At 36.8% G+C, this 17,080-nt stretch overlaps 1 protein-coding gene and 1 long non-coding RNA gene across 5 annotated transcripts in view; one reads left to right on the top strand and one right to left on the bottom strand.

Annotated features, from left to right (window-relative positions):
- RORA (RAR related orphan receptor A) overlaps nucleotides 1-17,080 on the bottom strand; it is a 739,218-nt gene continuing 722,138 nt past the window's right edge. For all 3 annotated transcript variants that reach the window (XM_017961629.3, XM_003901009.4, XM_031669252.1), the window contains 5 exons: nucleotides 16,604-16,736; nucleotides 15,833-15,940; nucleotides 13,376-13,486; nucleotides 11,688-11,800; nucleotides 1-9,343 (listed from right to left, as the gene is read on the bottom strand). In XM_017961629.3, coding sequence (XP_017817118.1) covers nucleotides 9,179-9,343; nucleotides 11,688-11,800; nucleotides 13,376-13,486; nucleotides 15,833-15,940; nucleotides 16,604-16,736 — 630 coding nt within the window. In that variant the 3' untranslated portion in view covers nucleotides 1-9,178. The remainder of the gene's footprint in view (nucleotides 9,344-11,687; nucleotides 11,801-13,375; nucleotides 13,487-15,832; nucleotides 15,941-16,603; nucleotides 16,737-17,080) is intronic.
- Nucleotides 240-17,080, top strand: part of LOC108587064 — a 74,461-nt gene continuing 57,620 nt past the window's right edge. For both annotated transcript variants that reach the window (XR_004185430.1, XR_004185429.1), the window contains exon 1: nucleotides 240-311. This is a non-coding gene — a long non-coding RNA (uncharacterized LOC108587064). The remainder of the gene's footprint in view (nucleotides 312-17,080) is intronic.

Genomic DNA, 17,080 nt, shown 5'->3' with positions numbered 1-17,080 from the left:
TTCCATTAGAAGCTGAAGTTTTATTATAGGATAACAGTACATAAAGCACATCTAAAATTGATGTGTTCAATGCACTTTTAATAAAGGTAATGTAATATTAAAGGTACAGTTTCTAAGTACAATATAACAACATTCATATTAGAATGAAAATTGGAGTATTTAAAAGACAACATTAAATCTCTCTTTTTTGTACAGCTTGTATTTACAAAATGAATCAAAATATTTTTTTTTTTTTAAATTCAGGACTCAATAAAATAAACAGCTGGAAATAAGCAGACTACTGTAAGAGTGAATTGAAAAGAAAACCCAAGGTAAGTGGAAAGTTGGATGATCCTCTAATAAAGATCATTAGCAAAGTTTTAGTTTGGTACTAGTTTTAGGATTCCCATAAATGGCTTGCATTTTTAGTGTGGCAGAAAAGGAGTTTTTACATACTGTACACAAAACAGACCATATATTCATAGGTACAGTATTACTGTTTCCAAACTTGCATGTATATTTACAGAAGGCTGAGTTTGTTTACTCACACAGAGGTTTGTGAAATTTGTGTGCTTCATCCTCAAGACCTACACACAGTTAGAATCAGCATTTCATGTGGTCTTTTTAAATGTGGCTTTAATACTTGGTTGTAGAAGAGAATGTTAACCATAAGGCTTGGCTTACTTTATAATTTTCACAAAACAACCCAGGAAAAAAGTTTTAATTGGGGCACACTTGTTATCATTTAACAATTGTCAAATGCTGACCTGTGCTAGCCATTGTGCAGACGCAAAGAGATACATACAATCTCTACCCTCAGGAAGCTTAGGATGCTAAATGGTGCTTTAAAAAAAAAAGGTTTCAATCTCTTTCCAAGCGAGGCAGTTAAGGAATGATGTGATTTATATTAAAAGAGATTTCTCCCTCAACTGTAGCCAATCCACTTTAAAAGGTTAACTACTAGCATTAGCTCTCATTAACCACACAATTGCATTTATAGTTAAGGTAACAGCAACTCTTCCACAAAAATGGAAAATGTCTAGAATTGTGGGTAAATATGCAGTGCATGGAAGCCAATAATCATGGCTTGAGAATTTATCACCTTCAATTACAAAAAGTGCAGTAAACAGAAACATTTGCTCTACATTTATAAATTGCTCAAAAATCTTTGCTAAAGATCTTACAAATTCAGTAATATTACAGAACAATTCTAATCAATATTTAATAAGGTTAACTACATCCTTAGTTAGATATTTGATAAACTTTGCTTTTTAATAATGCCAATAGATCTTGGGAGAATGCGTAGAAAGGCTTAATTAAGCTCATTATTAAATAACTTTAAAAATGAAGGTCCTTCACTCAGTTCATGGAACTGGTTGAGGTTATATTGAAACAGAACATCCTGTGTCGAATTTGCTTTATGGCCCATGTTCTGGCAGAGGACGTCTCCATCCTTCTCATGACTCAGGTAGGAGGGGAAAGGTTTATTCTGCCATCAAGCCATCTAGGATATTTTATATAAATGCCTATTATCTATAATAGGAGCTAAGAATACAACTCTGTTAGGTGCCCATAATATAATTCCTTAATAAGAAAAAAAAGTATATTACTCCATTAAACAAGTTTCTTTAGGATCTTGAAGGCCTGGCAAATTATTTTTCAGCTTAGGAGATATGCTATAAAGCCAAGTAGCAAACATAAAGTAAATCCTAATAAGTTTCCATATAGCCATATTTATAAACAAATTCACCCTATAGATGTCAAATATCCATACTAAGGAAGTAATTTTATCCTAATTAAATACACTCTAGAATAATTTATATAACGATATTATGTATTTAAAGAGAAAAGCATGTCCCAAATCCAGCACTCTGATACAGCTGCCAGTTGGGCATAGGTAGATATATATATATATATGTATATATATACAAATATATAGTTATACTCAGTGAAATTAACAAGACCCAAAGGTGGTATTGTCTAGGAATAAAAGGGATATTTTTTGTTGTTCACAAAAGTAACTTGTCTAGCACCACACATCAGAAAAACACAAAAATAGCACACTCTAGTTCTAAACAGCTATGTCTAAAATAGATTATATAGTAAAACTGGTATTATACAGCATATTGTGGATTTGATAAACAGATAAATATTTGCACTGAGTAGGCTGTTTATAATATAACATTTTCTTATCTATACAGAATGAAAGCCAAAAAGTTAACTGTATAGAGATGTGCAGAACAACATTAAATATTATGACTCAAAAGCAGGGACAGGTAAATTTGAAAGAAGAGTAAGAGAGAAAATGTTTACAGGCCATTACAAGTTCTTAAGTTAATAGTAAATAAGGAATCGATTGCTCAAGTTGAAGAAAGCAGTAAACAAGAGATTGCATTTACATGCAGATGTCTAAAATTTGTATTTTTTAAGTCTATGCACAAAAGTCATTTGTTTTATTGCTTGACATTCAGTTATGGCTAGATTATTTAACCTATTTTTTTTGTACTTTGGAAACAAGAATATTGTTAAAGGTGCCATAAAAATGGACAACATTGAAAACGGTTTGCAAATAAACCACCTAACACTGCAGTTCTTTATACATATTAAAAGCCTTGTCTGGGGTTTGTCATATGTTAAATATTATTTAAACTGGGAAAATATGTTGTAGCTTGAAGCCTCCCATTGGCCCAAACATCCAATACAAAAACACATCTCCACAAAAGGAGCAGGCAGACAGTACAGGTACATTTATAGAAGCAGCCAGCTAATGTCCTAATGTTTAAAAATTTACCACTGTTTAATATGAGATTTCAGACTGTGTGGATAACAAGAGAATTTTGGATTCAGGAAGATGTATACAGTACATATGGATTTTTTTTTTTTTTTTGTGAAATCATTTTCACTATATTGCTGAAGAATTATCTGCATTTACATATGCAATCTGTTCAGTGACAAGTTCCTAGAAATAGTATTCATCCACATTAAAGTAATAATGATGAAAAAGGAATCACACATGAACACTGGAGAGAATTTCGTTGTTCTTAGAGAACAACATAATGGCATGTGCAGCATGTCAAAGCTAATAGCAAGTTATCTCTCATTAGTTCTTAGAAGGATGAAAGAAAAAGAAGTGTGGTACTGCTAATGTGGCAAAGTACACTAAATGTAAACAGCAAACACAGATTTTCTAGGCATCTATTTAAAATATTCATATTCACTTTCTCAATATAAGACTCCATGTTATGTTGCATCACTGAAAAAAGGTTGTTTCTATTTGGATTGAATATTCTGTCATTCATTTATACATAAATGACTGAATGTATTTATTGCTCTAAGTTCTGAGGGTTTGATTGAACATGGAGATCCCCCCTGCCCATCTAGGATGGCTACTTGGTATGAAGTCAGGCTTCTGGATTCTTTTAAAAATTATTCTGAGAGCCTGACAACACTGATCTCACCTACACAGACAGACACACAGATCCAGAAGTGAAACCAATTGCACTGTGGAGACATTGTTAGTCAGTCTTCTCATCTCTTAAAAATAAATAGCAAGAGGAAGGTCTCTATAATAAAATCTGATTGAACCTCTTTACTAATATTATATTTAGGTACAGAATAGAAGACCTGTATCATAGACTATTACCAGTAGATCAAGATTTACTGTTGCAATTGCATTTCTGGGCACATTACTTGATCTATAATATGAAGTTGTTTTCATGGGGTTCTATATCATAACTTTATAAGAAGAGGCAATCACATGTTATGTAAAAATGTCAATAACGTGTGTGTGTATACACACATATACAAATACACACAGAGAGGAGAGATTTCTACCGGTTTCCATATTCTTTATTATCAAAAACAACATGGTAAAGGTATCCTTTTCATCTTATAGACATGGGAAGTTTTCCCAGATTACGTTCCTCTGTCATAGTAAGAAAATATATAAATCTTCTTGTGAATGTGTATCCCAAGATGGAAGAATCAGAGCCAACAATTACATTGAACTTCTTTGACTTTATGGAAAGTAATATGTGGAATATGATAAAAAAATAATAACATGTAACACTAAATGTTGGCTCGAGGTGCTGCTGTCATACAGGCAGGTTTTGTTTTGTCTTTAAACATTAGCTCTTGTAATGCATCAGATATAAACTACACATGTAGAAGTAAGAATTGTTTTCCATGAAGGAATTTTTGGTTTGCTTCTAGAGGAGAACACATTAAAACAATAGTTAATTGCTGGTATTTTGTAGTTTATCTTTTACCTATATCACTATACTGATAGGCAGGTCTCTCCTCTTATTACTGGTTTTAAAAATTTTCATCCTTAATATGTAGAATTTGAAATAGATTTTAACATATGATGCTATATATATATTTATCATGAATATTTTAATTATTAGAGAAATGGTAACTGGAATATGCAAGGACTATACTTTGAATGATGCTCTTTGCTGGTACATTATCTATTTATCTTTTGAACACACTGGCATAACTTTGCTTTGGAAGTTATTCAGTGTTTTGAAACACAAGACTGAAGAGCACATCAAGTTCTGAACTCAACAAAATGAGACAAGAGTAAAGAGTTTACACACACGCAGTTCTATATAGTTCACTTGTGCCTTGGAGGGATAGTATTATTATCATTATTATTAATAATAAAAAACACAATTTGTCCCAGTAGTACTGGCCACCCTGTTTTAAGAGTTTTAGGAGATCCCTGAGCACATTGTTTCTGACTCTTAACCCCAACTCCAAAATGATAGGGCTTCTATCGTTGATATCAAGATGGATTGTCATTCACAGTAAGTCAATTATAAGGTGCTTATTTACCCTTGTTTTTCACCAATCAGCACAAAGAACTGTCAGAAAATAACTTTTTATTATCTTAAAATAATAGCATTGGAAGGACATATGATTTAAACAATCAATGTTTGAAACAGTGGCTTTAGGATTATTATCTGGCTGCCCCTCGACAATAAGAAGTGATTCGATCGACATTCCTTAGCCAAAAACAAAAGGCAAAAGAAACAAACAAAAAAAACCCAAAAAACAAAAAAACCCCAAAAAACTGTACAAATATGTATTTTTCCCTGAGGGATCAAGGTACACCCGCAAGTGCTCTATGTACATATTGCACTAGAGAGGAATGAAGAACATGTGCAAAAAAGCAACAATGAGAGAAGCTTACATACTACTTAAACCTTTTCATGAAAGATACTACTAGGTTTTGCATTTTGGAATGTCGGAACACAACAGCTAGCTATTCCTTAGTCTAAAACTAAAAACACACATTTCTACTATGGCACATTCAATGAAATAAAAAGTTTTCCAAAGACAGATAGACAAATTCCATCAAGAAAATAATACAAAGTTTGTTTGTTTGTATTTTTTTTTTTAGAAAATTACATTACTTTCTTTCTTTGTTTCACATTACAAAATCTTTTTTTCTTTACACAAATCACATTTTATTGCAGGAATATTTCAAGTGCCATCAAATATTTATAGAAGGGTTAAAAAAATAGAAGTCTCTCTAAAGTGGTCCAGACAAGGCTTTGTATAGAATAAATCTTTTTTTTTTTCCCCATCTTCTAGTTTTGATTTAAGTATTTTGAATACATTTTCTTTTCCATTGACACTTAGTAGCCTAGAAGCGGTCCGACGCACACACATCATACACATGCAAATCACACACACACACACACACACACACACACTCCTTCCTCACCTGACTCTCAGCCCACCCCCATATGCTCACAGATAACTGGGTATCCACACTATAAAGAACAACCAAACTTAGAAGCAGTGTCTTAAGTCACGTTTTTCTTAAGTTAGAAAGGGTGAATTAGGATGCTGAAGACTTTAAAAAAAAATCCATAGCTTTAATACAAATTAAGATGCTGAACACTTTTAAAAAAATCCATAGCTTTAACACAATTTGCAAACTGTCCAAAAAGCACTTTCAACTGTACTTTTGTTTGCATTGTGACCAAGGCCAGGTTTTTCACAATATAATAACCATTTGGACACCAGTGGAACAGAAGGTATTCAGGCTTTGTACAAAAGCCTTATTTGCCTTATGTAAAAAAAATTGTATAAAGGCATTATAGCAGCGGGGCTGACACTGATGTGGTTCTAATCCTTAAAATATTGGAGATTGAAATTTAGTAAACTTTAATTATAAGAACTATTTAGGATAATTGTTCTGCTATCACCCAAGTATTTTATAGGTCACATAGGTGTTTTTATAATAATGAAGAAAGGAAAATACAAAGTTTTTCACATCCTTTTCTGAGCTCCATATTTTTTTTTAAACTGAATTTATTGTTTAACATCAGATCCCAACTTCGATCCAAAGAGTAGTCAGTTGTTTTCTTGTTTCACGGAGCATGTCTCTGTCTACTATTCCATTCCACTATGTCAATCAGTGGACTTGGCTCTTAAGCTCCACCCCTGCTTTCCTTTCAGAAACACCTGGGAAGAAGCATCATATTACCTATCTTGGTTTACCATAAAAGCAATGTCACCATGGCATGACTATTACTGAGGTTAGAGCATGAGTTTGTTTGTTTGTAGCTACATGCAGAATCCTTTCTGGGAAAAGGAATTTCTTTTAAGTTCAACATTATGTTCTCTCTCACCCTTAGAGAAATTTAATTAGCTTTTATTATTTCACAAATGGACACTGGAATTAGGTTTAGTTGCTCTTTAATGCGCTAGCACCTGAGGCTGGTCATATTCAGAAAGCTTTGGTTAAAAAGAAGTTAATATACTTTAATAAAACCATCCCCAAATTTAGTGAATCTGAATGACAACAAAACAAAACCAAAACCAAAAAACCAAAAAAACAAAACTCAAACAAAAACAAAACACCATTTCCCCTCAAAGGAGAAATAATAGAAAAAAAAATGGATGAATAAATAACTGAACTAAGCTTGGTACTCTTTTCAGAGTATAAATACTATTGATCTTTAAAGGAACTATGCTTACTTAAATTAAAGATTTGATTTAACCCTTCTTGCCCCAATATAAATACTATATGCTGACAGTTAGCATCTCTCTATAAACACATAAAATTTTACATGCCTGTAAGAAATTTAAAGGAATATTACTCTTATCTTCTATTTATGGTTAAACTCTTACTATGTTTTTGAAAAAAAAGTTGGATGTTATTTAGGCTTCATACACACATCTGTGTGAATAATACCTTCCCCTTTTCCAAGTCCCTCAGGAAACAAGTCAGAAAAGTCAGTGGAGTTAGAAACAGAGTGAAGTGCTCTGGGAAGCCCATGCTGGTAACCCAGCATGACGTGAAGAGCTGCAGTTCCTGTAGAAGATTCCACAGGGACCCCAATGGCAGAGGAGACTATTTCTCAGACATAAAGGGCTGTGTGGAAACTCCTACCTTAACACCCATCGGAGATGTTCCCTTTTCTGTACAAAATGGTCTTTGACCAGTAGTTTGAATCCCACCCCTAGTGCGACTAAAATAATCGTCTAAATGCCTACATTCCCAAAAGGTCACTTGTTTTTAAAATATGCACACCTGTTTATCAGGCTGTTCCTTTCCCCTTCCCCTACTAGGGATTATTAAAAAAAAAAAAAAAAAAAACCATGAAATTAAACAAAAACAACTCAGTATTTCTCACCTGAACACACAAGCCAAATAATCTTCTAAATATTTAATAAAATAAATTACAGTCCACAGTTTCCTAGTGAAGATAAATACAAGAGTAAATGTTTGCAGCTAGCATCAACTTCACTTTAAAGGCTTAAAGTATTTAATATTTAAATAAGAGAAACTGGTTCAACGTTCTATGCTTCCCTCACCCTCCTATCCATCGTTTTTCAAATATGAAGAGCAACCTATAGCATCTATTGACAACAAATCTAGAATCAGTTCACTTTGAGATAAACTCACAGGGTTCCTAGATTATACCAAGAACATTTAAACATTCACAGAGTAAATGCTTCATGTCCTCACATGGGGAGTGTGCGTTTGCTCAAGATACAATCTTTGGGTCCTTCTTATAATAAAAGCTAGATTCCAATAAATATTCTGGTTATTGATTTGTTCTCAAAGCATAAGAATTCCAAGTTGAGAGCGAGTCCATATTTAACTACTGAATTGTGTAAAATGAGCTTCCCCTCCCTTGCCTCCATGAGGTGGCATTTTAAAAAGCTTTAAAAACAAAACAAAACAAAAAAAGAGCATGATGGTATACGTCCACCGCGCCAATCAATCATTCAACTTTGTATGAAGCATAAACACATCTATCCTTAAACTTACCAAAAAGCAAAGTATAATTTAGGGAGAGTTCCATTTCTCATTCCAAATTCACATGTTTAAAAAAAAAAATCCAACGTGGTGATTTCTAGATATGACCAGCCAGTCTTTTAAAAGTAATTTTGTAAACAGCAGCATAAATACCTCCCGACGTACCTTCCAAGCCTTCTCAGTTAAACTTGTGTTTCTGGTGCACATGCGACACGACAGTGAACACGCTAGCATTTAATTTAAAGAAAAAGGTGCAAAATGAAAGTGCCTTATCAATTCAACAGGAAAAGCTACACCAGTAACTACATTTTATATTACTTAAAACAATATATAAACAATATCTCTTTTAGCTATATATAGTCTTCATGCCCATTTACCCTGTAATATATTATAATGCTATTGTTGCTACTGCTATGGACCCTTTTCATGCCATCCTGCGGACTGGCAATAATCGGTGAAAAAATAAAAACTTCCTTCATGAAACAAAGAGCCAGTTGTGCAAAGTAATGCCGCAACCTCCGCTATGCACACCAGTCACCGATTATTGCTGGACTCTGTTGTTACTGACAGATTGCTGACTCTGTAGAAAGTCTGTGGGCAGTGAGCTACAAGAAAAGGAAATCCTCCAACTTTAGTACCCTCCTTCTGTTGTAAACAGAGGTCAACGATCAAGAAGTCAAGACAGAAAAAGGGTCCATATCTGTAGGCATAATGGAAATCATATGCATGAGAAAAACAAGTTCAACTTTTATTTGTTTTCATTGTTTCCCCTCCTTTGCCTGACCCCGATCACCAAAAGATGTGCAGTGTGTGGCGCTCCAGGTCTGTGCAGGGCCATATAAAGTGTCTCGGTTAATTTTTTTGTTTGTTTTTCATGTTTGTACTTCAGACATTCTAGAAGTGCTTAGGTGATAACATTTACCCATCAATTTGCATTGCTGGCTCAAATTCTGAAGTGAACAACTCCTTGTATAATGGAGGAAAATGAAGTCGCACAATGTCTGGGTATATTGCTTTAAATGCCATTAGCTTTTCTGTATGTCGTCCACATAAGGCTCTTAATGTAGACACCTTGCATATTAACTGTAAGTGGAAGAAAGGACACACTGTCAGGCAAGAACAGGTATGAGCATCAGAGATCAGGGAATCTGAATGATCTTTATGACATTGTTTATAATGGTGAAACACCCTTAAAGCAACTTAAACATCTTGTAGCAGAGGATTGGTAAAAATAAATGATGGCTGGGCGCGGTGGCTCACGCCTGTAATTCTAGCATTTTTGGAGGCTGAGGCAGGTGGATTGCCTGAGCTCAGGAGTTAGAGACTAGCCTGGGCAACACGGCAAAACTCTGTCTCTACTGAAAAAAAAATTAGCCAGGCATGGCAGTGTGCGCCTGTAATCCCAGCTACTCAGGAGGCTGAGGCAGGAGAATTGCTAGAACCCGGGAGGTAGAAGTTTCAGTGAGCCAAGATCGCGCCACTGCACTCCAGCTCGGGTGACAGAGTGAGACTCTGTCTCTTAAAATAAATAAATAAATAAATAAATGATGATATAGTCATGTCATAGAATGCCAAGTATACATTAAATATGATTTTCGAGATGAATAATTTAATAACTAGAAAAGATGTTCATAAGCAAAAGTTGGCACAGCTTGTCAGCGGCAGACTAATACAGAACCCAAGGCTCTTGACTTCTCCTTCTACTCCAAGATGCCTTCTCTCTACTTCCTGGAACCCTGCCCTCTACCACTGTGCAAAAAGAAGATGTCTGGTGATAGAGAAGCGGGTGAAGGGCAGTAGTGGGTGGGTAGTGAGGGCACTGCAACCAGAGATGGTGGCATACTCTACACATTTTATGCAGAACCGGCACTAGTCAACTCCGATAACTACAAGTTCCTTTTCGATAAGAAGTTTTGCCTGTAATAAAGCAATGCTGGGTCTGAGCAAAATAATCGAGTCAGAAGACCTGGATGGAGGTCCCAGCATTGACCATTTACCAGCTGAGGGTAATGACACCATTTGCAAAATTACTTTCAGATTCCACAGCACCTCACAAAGGCAAACTGCTTATTATTTTAACCCAGAATAACCTTCTCTAGGAAATGTTTTCACCAGATCTTGTCTACATGTTAAGTGCTGTTTATAATCAGAGATCATAATGGTACCGTTGCATTTGGGCAAAAAGATGGAGAAGAGAGTGAAGCTCCTGACAGGGCTCTTCCCTTCCACTTCTCATTCCTGCCCCATGTCCTCATTTAACAGGTGCAAAATCAAAAGCAAAACAGCAATTAATCCCCAGTTACCCTTTTCTGACCTAACAGGTGCGAAATCAAAAGCAAAAACAGCAATTAACCCCCAGTTATCCCTTTCTGATCTAACATAACTATAAAGGAGAAAAAAAAAAAAAAACAAGCAAACAAATAAACAAGAAAACAAAACCAAAAACCTCTCACATCATCTCACACAATAAAATACATAAAATAAGAAAGAACAGGGCTGATTTTTCTAAGACCAAATACATACTACTAGCAGTGGCACTGACGGATATTAGCACATTTAAAAAAATGGCATTACAATCATTTTTATTGTGAAAGATAATGATAGGTAAAAATGCAACCTTATGCTTTGAATACAGAGTAGTGATGGGAAATTGACAAAAATGCAGCAGTCATTTACTGTTGATGACTAATGAATTTAATGGAAGTGGAACTAATATTAGTATATATGGTCATTCTGATTAAGTCTTTTAGTCCTTTATAACTTCTTTCTAAATTCAAAGATTATAGGCTGGGCACAGTGGTTCACTCCTATAATCTCAGCTCTATGGGAGGTGGAGGAGGGAAGACTGCTTGAGGCCAGGAGTTCGAGACCAGCCTGGGCAACATAGTGAGATACCCATCTCTACAAAAAATAATAAATAAATTAGCCAAGTGTGGTAGCACATACGCCTGTAGTCTCAACTAGTCAGGAGACTGAGACAGGAGGATCTTTTGAGCCCAGAAGTTCAAGGTTGCATAGAGCTATGATTGGGCCACTTCACTCCTGCCTGGGAGACAGAGTGAGACCCTATCTCTAAAAAATAAATAAATTCAAAGATTACTTTTCTAATTTATGTCAGTGCAGAATATTAACTCTGCTTTATGTCCAACTTTGATGGAAGAGAATTTCTAGAATGTAACTTTTTTTCCTATATTGCCTTATTGTTGCAGGACACTTTGTAATCAATGATAAGAAGTATAATTTAGACTGAATAATGAGTTTTGGCTCAACAGAATTTTACTGAAATGGAAATTTATTTCTTTTTGGTAGCCTGTTGCTTTCTGATACTTTTGGGAATTGGTCGTATGACTTACATGACCATACTGGCAGCATGATTTGTGCCAAGGGATAGTTCAGGCCATGCCAACCAGAAGCCTTTGGCACTCACCTTTGTTAGTATTCCATCTTCTCGGTGATTCTTCTGTAGGACGTGTTGAAGAGCTAGCTGAATTTTCTGTTGCAGTTTTTCAATTTTTACCTTTTCTTGCAGCCATGAGCGATCTAAATATAAAAAAATGATATTCTTTAGCATTCCTCCGACATGGTGTCAAGATCCCCCTTCTCCGAATGCTTTTGATACAGATAATTATATCACAATGAATATTTAGAGACTCAGAGGTCAGTTTCACTCCTCTTTCAAAATTTCTCCTAATGGAATGAAAAGTGATCTAAGGAAGTTACAAAACAGGGTGTTAAACCTTTCCATTTTACCAATACATAAAGGAAGGATCCTTCCCTTCCAAAGGATAAACAATTAAATATGAGGCCATACTCATATGAATGCAAATGAAACCATCATGGCCCCTCGGGACGTTCTAATAATTATACTTCGGAATGAAATATTCATTATCAATTCTGCTAGCTTTTCTGAAAAATACAAAAGTTTTCTAGTAATCTTTGTCAACTAAAATTGTCAATAGAATTTCAAGTGACAGGCCGGGCATGGTGGCTCTCGCCTGTAATCCCAGCACTTTGGGAGGCTGAAACGGGTGGATCACGAGATCAGGAGATCGAGACCATCCTGGCTAACACGGTGAAACCCCATCTCTACTAAAAATACAAAAATTAGCCTGGCATGGTGGCGGGCGCCTGTAGTCCCAGCTACACGGGAGGCTGAAACATGAGAATGGCATGAACCCGGGAGGCGGAGCTTCCAGTGAGTGGAGATCGCGCCACTGCACTCCAGCCTGGGTGACAGAGCGAGACTCCGTCTCAAAAAAAAAAAAAAAGAATTCCAAGTGACTTAAGGGTGGTTAATTTAGGATACAGTTTTTATGTGTAAGTTTTCCAAATAGAAGGTAGTAACTTAGCAAAGAGATGATCTCCAAACATGCAGTACTGGTTGAAAACACAGATTAAATTCAGATAATCTAGTGGATGACATCTAAATGGATTTTAACGAAAAATAGGATGTCTTAAAAATCACGTTATTGGCCGGGCGCGGTGGCTCAAGCCTGTAATCCCAGCACTTTGGGAGGCCGAGATGGGCGGATCACGAGGTCAGGAGATCGAGACCATCCTGGCTAACCCAGTGAAACCCCGTCTCTACTAAAAAAATACAAAAAACTAGCCGGTCGAGGTGGCGGGTGCCTATAGTCCCAGCTACTCGGGAGGCTGAGGCAGGAGAATGGCGTAAACCCAGGAGGCGGAGCTTGCAGTGAGCTGAGATCCGGCCACTGCACTCCAGCCTGGGCGACAAAGCGAGACTCCGTCTTAAAAAAAAAAAAAAAAAAAAAGTCACGTTATCCTGGAGACTGGTGTTAAGAAAGGCAACCCTATTCAACTACAGCATTTCTCTTGGTATCAGGAGGTTAATTCTGGACTGGATTTTATTCAATTCTCATTTCTTTACATTTTATCTGAAAGGCATGAGGTTTTCTTAAAAGAATATATATTTGTGTTGGGGGGTGGAGAAGAGAGGGTGTTATTTGAAGACTTAAAATCCAATTTAATAAGGGTGGAGACCTCTCTTAGTAGCTCCCAAATATTTTACAGCTATTAAACGTATGGACCTTGTAAAAATTCTTTATCTTAGACAATTCTAAAACCATTTTTATTTTTATTTGGTTATCTTACCTGCTGACATCAGTACAAACGCAGAAAATAATGCAATTTCATCTTCAGTCAGGTGCATAGAACATAAACTCTTTCCAAATTCAAACACAAAGCTAATAAAGTCTTCACAACCTGCCAGAATGAAAATAAAGACAGTTTAGAAGTTTGGTTATTGTCTTAGGAGAAAAACCTAGGTCTTAGGTTTTCCTAAGGTTCTCCTAAGACCTATAGGAGGTCTTAGGAGAAAAACATGGGGAAGATGAAGAGAGATCTAGTAGTTGAAGAGCAGAAGGAATAGTAGTAGCATTTCTACAGTTTAATAGTTTAAAATCTTAAAAGAAAAATCTGTTTAGCCATCACCACTACCTTCCATCATATCACCACCACTGCCACCACTTCCATCACATCACCGTTACCACCATCATCCTCATTCAAAATAATGAGACTGAACTTTTGTTGTGTGATTACTATGGCAAGTATTGCTCTAAGATATTTCTTTGGGTTTCTTCTTATTTTACGACAGTTCTATGAAGGAGGGATTATTATCCCAATTTTAGAGGTGAGGAAACTGAGACTTGGAAAGTAATGCACCTATGGTCATACAGGTAGAAAGTACAACCTAAGAAGCAAAGCTAGGCTGCCTGATTTCAGAGCCTACACTTTTAACCTATAGAGTCTAGTAGTCACATTCTAACTGATATGTTAAATTAACTCGTTTTTGTTTTCAACTCTATTTCATCTGAAACATTCTTAAAAATGTTAACAAATGACACATTATGATAGTAAAACTACTATAACTATTTACCAACCTGAAAACACAGAATGTGAAAGTCCCCTAAAATAATAATCCATTTTCCAAAAGACTGGTTAAGTCTGGTGTCTATTCCTTCAGATTTGCATATTTTACATACAAATGTATATATTTAAATGACAATGTGCTACATGACAGTTCATTATATATATCTTCTGTCATGTAACTTTTTAAAAAAATCACTCATTTTAGATACTTATCCATTCTTCTTAATAACTATATTCATTTTATTTAAATTATAGAAATCCAAAATTTATTATTATTAATTATTTTGAGACAGAGTCTCACTTTGTCACCCAGGCTGGGGTGCAGTGGCACGATCTCGGCTCACTTAAACCTCCACCTCCTGGTTTCAAGTGATTCTCTTGCCTCAGCCTCCTGAGTAGCTGGGACTGCAGGCGCGCACCACCATGCCCAGCTAATTTTTGTATTTTTAGTAGAGATAGGGCTTTGCCATGTTGGCCAGGCTGGTCTCAAACTCCTAACCTCAGGTGATCTGCCTGCCTCGGCCTTCCAAAGTGCTGGGATTATAGGCGTGAGTCACCACGCCTGGCCCCAAATTATTTATTTATAAATTATATGTCATGGTTTCACTTAGCTATAACTTTTCTTTCTTTGATATCTGCATGTCAGTCTCATTGATGGTTACTGTTTGAGGGGGATGGAAGGGCAAAGCTTCTGTCCTTTGTTTAATCTTATGTATCAACTCACATCCTAAAGGTTATCTGAATAATGTATCACCAGCAAATCTGGTTTCTTAAAATCTGGAAGGGGGCCGGGCGTGGTGGCTCAAGCCTGTAATCCCAGCACTTTGGGAGGCCGAGACGGGCAGATCACGAGGTCAGGAGATCGAGACCATCCTGGCTAACACAGTGAAACCCCATCTCTACTAAAAAATACAAAAAAAAAAAAAAAAAAACTAGCTGGGCAAGGTGGCGGGCACCTGTAGTCCCAGCTACTCAGGAGGCTGAGGCAGGAGAATGGCGTGAACCTGGGAGGCGGAGCTTGTGGTGAGCTGAGATCCAGCCACTACACTCCAGCCTGGGCGACAGAGCAAGACTCCGTCTCAAGAAAAAAAAAAAAAAAAAAAATTTAGAAGGGAACTGAAAGGACACATAATATAAATCCCTTTGATTACCAACTAGATAAAATGAAACTCTAGATCTTTACATGTAATGTAGACAAAAAACTTTTGTCCTATATGAATTTTTTTTTTTTTTTTTTTTTGAGACGGAGTCTTGCTGTGTCGCCCAGACTGGAGTACAGTGGCGCAATCTCGGCTCACTGCAAGCTCCACCTCCTGGGTTCACACCATTCTCCTGCCTCAGTCTCCTGAGTAGCTGGGACTACAGGCGCCCGCCACCACACCTGGCTAATTTTTTGTATTTTTAGTAGAGATGGGGTTTCAACGTGGTCTCGATCTCCTGACCTCATGATCTGCCTGCCTCAGCCTCCCAAAGTGCTGGGATTACAGGCGTGAGCCACCGTGCCTGGCCGAGCTATATGACTTTTCTACAGTGACTAATTAGAAAGTAAAATAGGTATAAAATCCCTTAATTTTTGTTTCTGAATAACCAGTTTTCATTTTGTCCAAGCAGAGCTTTCACTCAACCCGCATCTTTTCCTATAGCCCCGATTTGAAGAAAAGGCACCTTGATACGCCTTACCTAAGGATTTGAAGATGTCGGGGCTGGCATACTTCCCATCAAAGTACACGGTGTTGTTCTGAGAGTCAAAGGCACGGCACATTCTGATAAACACCACCTCTAGAGAACCTAAGCAGAGGCAGAAATGGTTCAGGTCATTTGGGTCATCTGATGTTAGTGAGTTTGTTTCTAAGGTGCTCATGTAGAGACTCCTTCTGAGACAGCATGGTGGGTGTCGTGTGCAGTTTAGCTAGCGGGTTCTCAGTCACATCCAGCTGTCTATCCAGAAAGACAGAGTTTTCTATGTAAAGACTGTTGTGCTGAAGCTAAGGCCTGTTTAACTGAAGTGAGGGTTGATTTATAAATTACTTCCTTAGCACTCTTCTACCTCGCAATGCAGAGTCTCAGAGTTGCTAGGAAAACATTTATTCACATGTACTAAACCAAGAATCAAAAACAAGTATATCTTTCTGAGTTCTACTTCCTTCTTCCTAACATCATAAACTCGGAGGACTTGGAGTGTAGAAACAAAACACAGGTGATGGGAAAATTTGGGAATGCAGGTGACCTTCAAATTAATCTTTTCATCCAGAAGAGAAGTGAAGTGGGGGGGAATGTTTCCTGAATATATCTCAAAACCTTTCAGAAGAACTCCATTTCTGCTAAGAAAAACCTGAGCTATTATCATTGGAGAAAAACTGTTCCCGACACCTTCCTTACCAAGTATTTCTTTAATAAGCGGATGAAAGCAGGTTAGGAAGAGATCTTAAAATTCACTTGCAAAGCACATACCTGCTTTTAGAAGCACAATTTGATCATTTTGACACAGTTCCATAAATCCATCAATGCGTTTGGCAAACTCCACCACATACTGTATAGCTTCTGTAATTTTGATGGCACACAATTGCCACATCACCTCCCGCTGCTGTTAAAGAGGGAAACACATTAACATCCTCCAGGAAGATGTTAGGTTTTGTAGCAGAAGTTGAAGAGTTATGAAAGCAAAGCATGCCACTGCTTTAGCCCTGGGCCACGAAGAGTGGTAAAGTAGGATTTCTTTTTTTTTTTTTTTTGAGATGGAGTCTTGCTCTGTCACCCAGGCTGGAGTGCAGTGGCGTGATCTCAGCTCACTGCAACCTCTGCCTCCTGGGTTCAAGTGATTCTTCTGCCTCAGCCTTCTGAGTATCTGGGATTAGAGGCACATGCCACCACACCCAGCTAATTTCTATATTTTTAATAGAGACAGAGTTTTACCATGTTGGCCAGGCT

The sequence above is a fragment of the Papio anubis genome, chromosome 7 (genome assembly GCF_008728515.1).
Source record: "Papio anubis isolate 15944 chromosome 7, Panubis1.0, whole genome shotgun sequence".
NCBI lineage: Eukaryota > Metazoa > Chordata > Mammalia > Primates > Cercopithecidae > Papio > Papio anubis.
The sequence above is the reverse complement of the archived record's forward strand: the minus strand, read 5'-3'. Positions and strand labels throughout refer to the sequence as shown.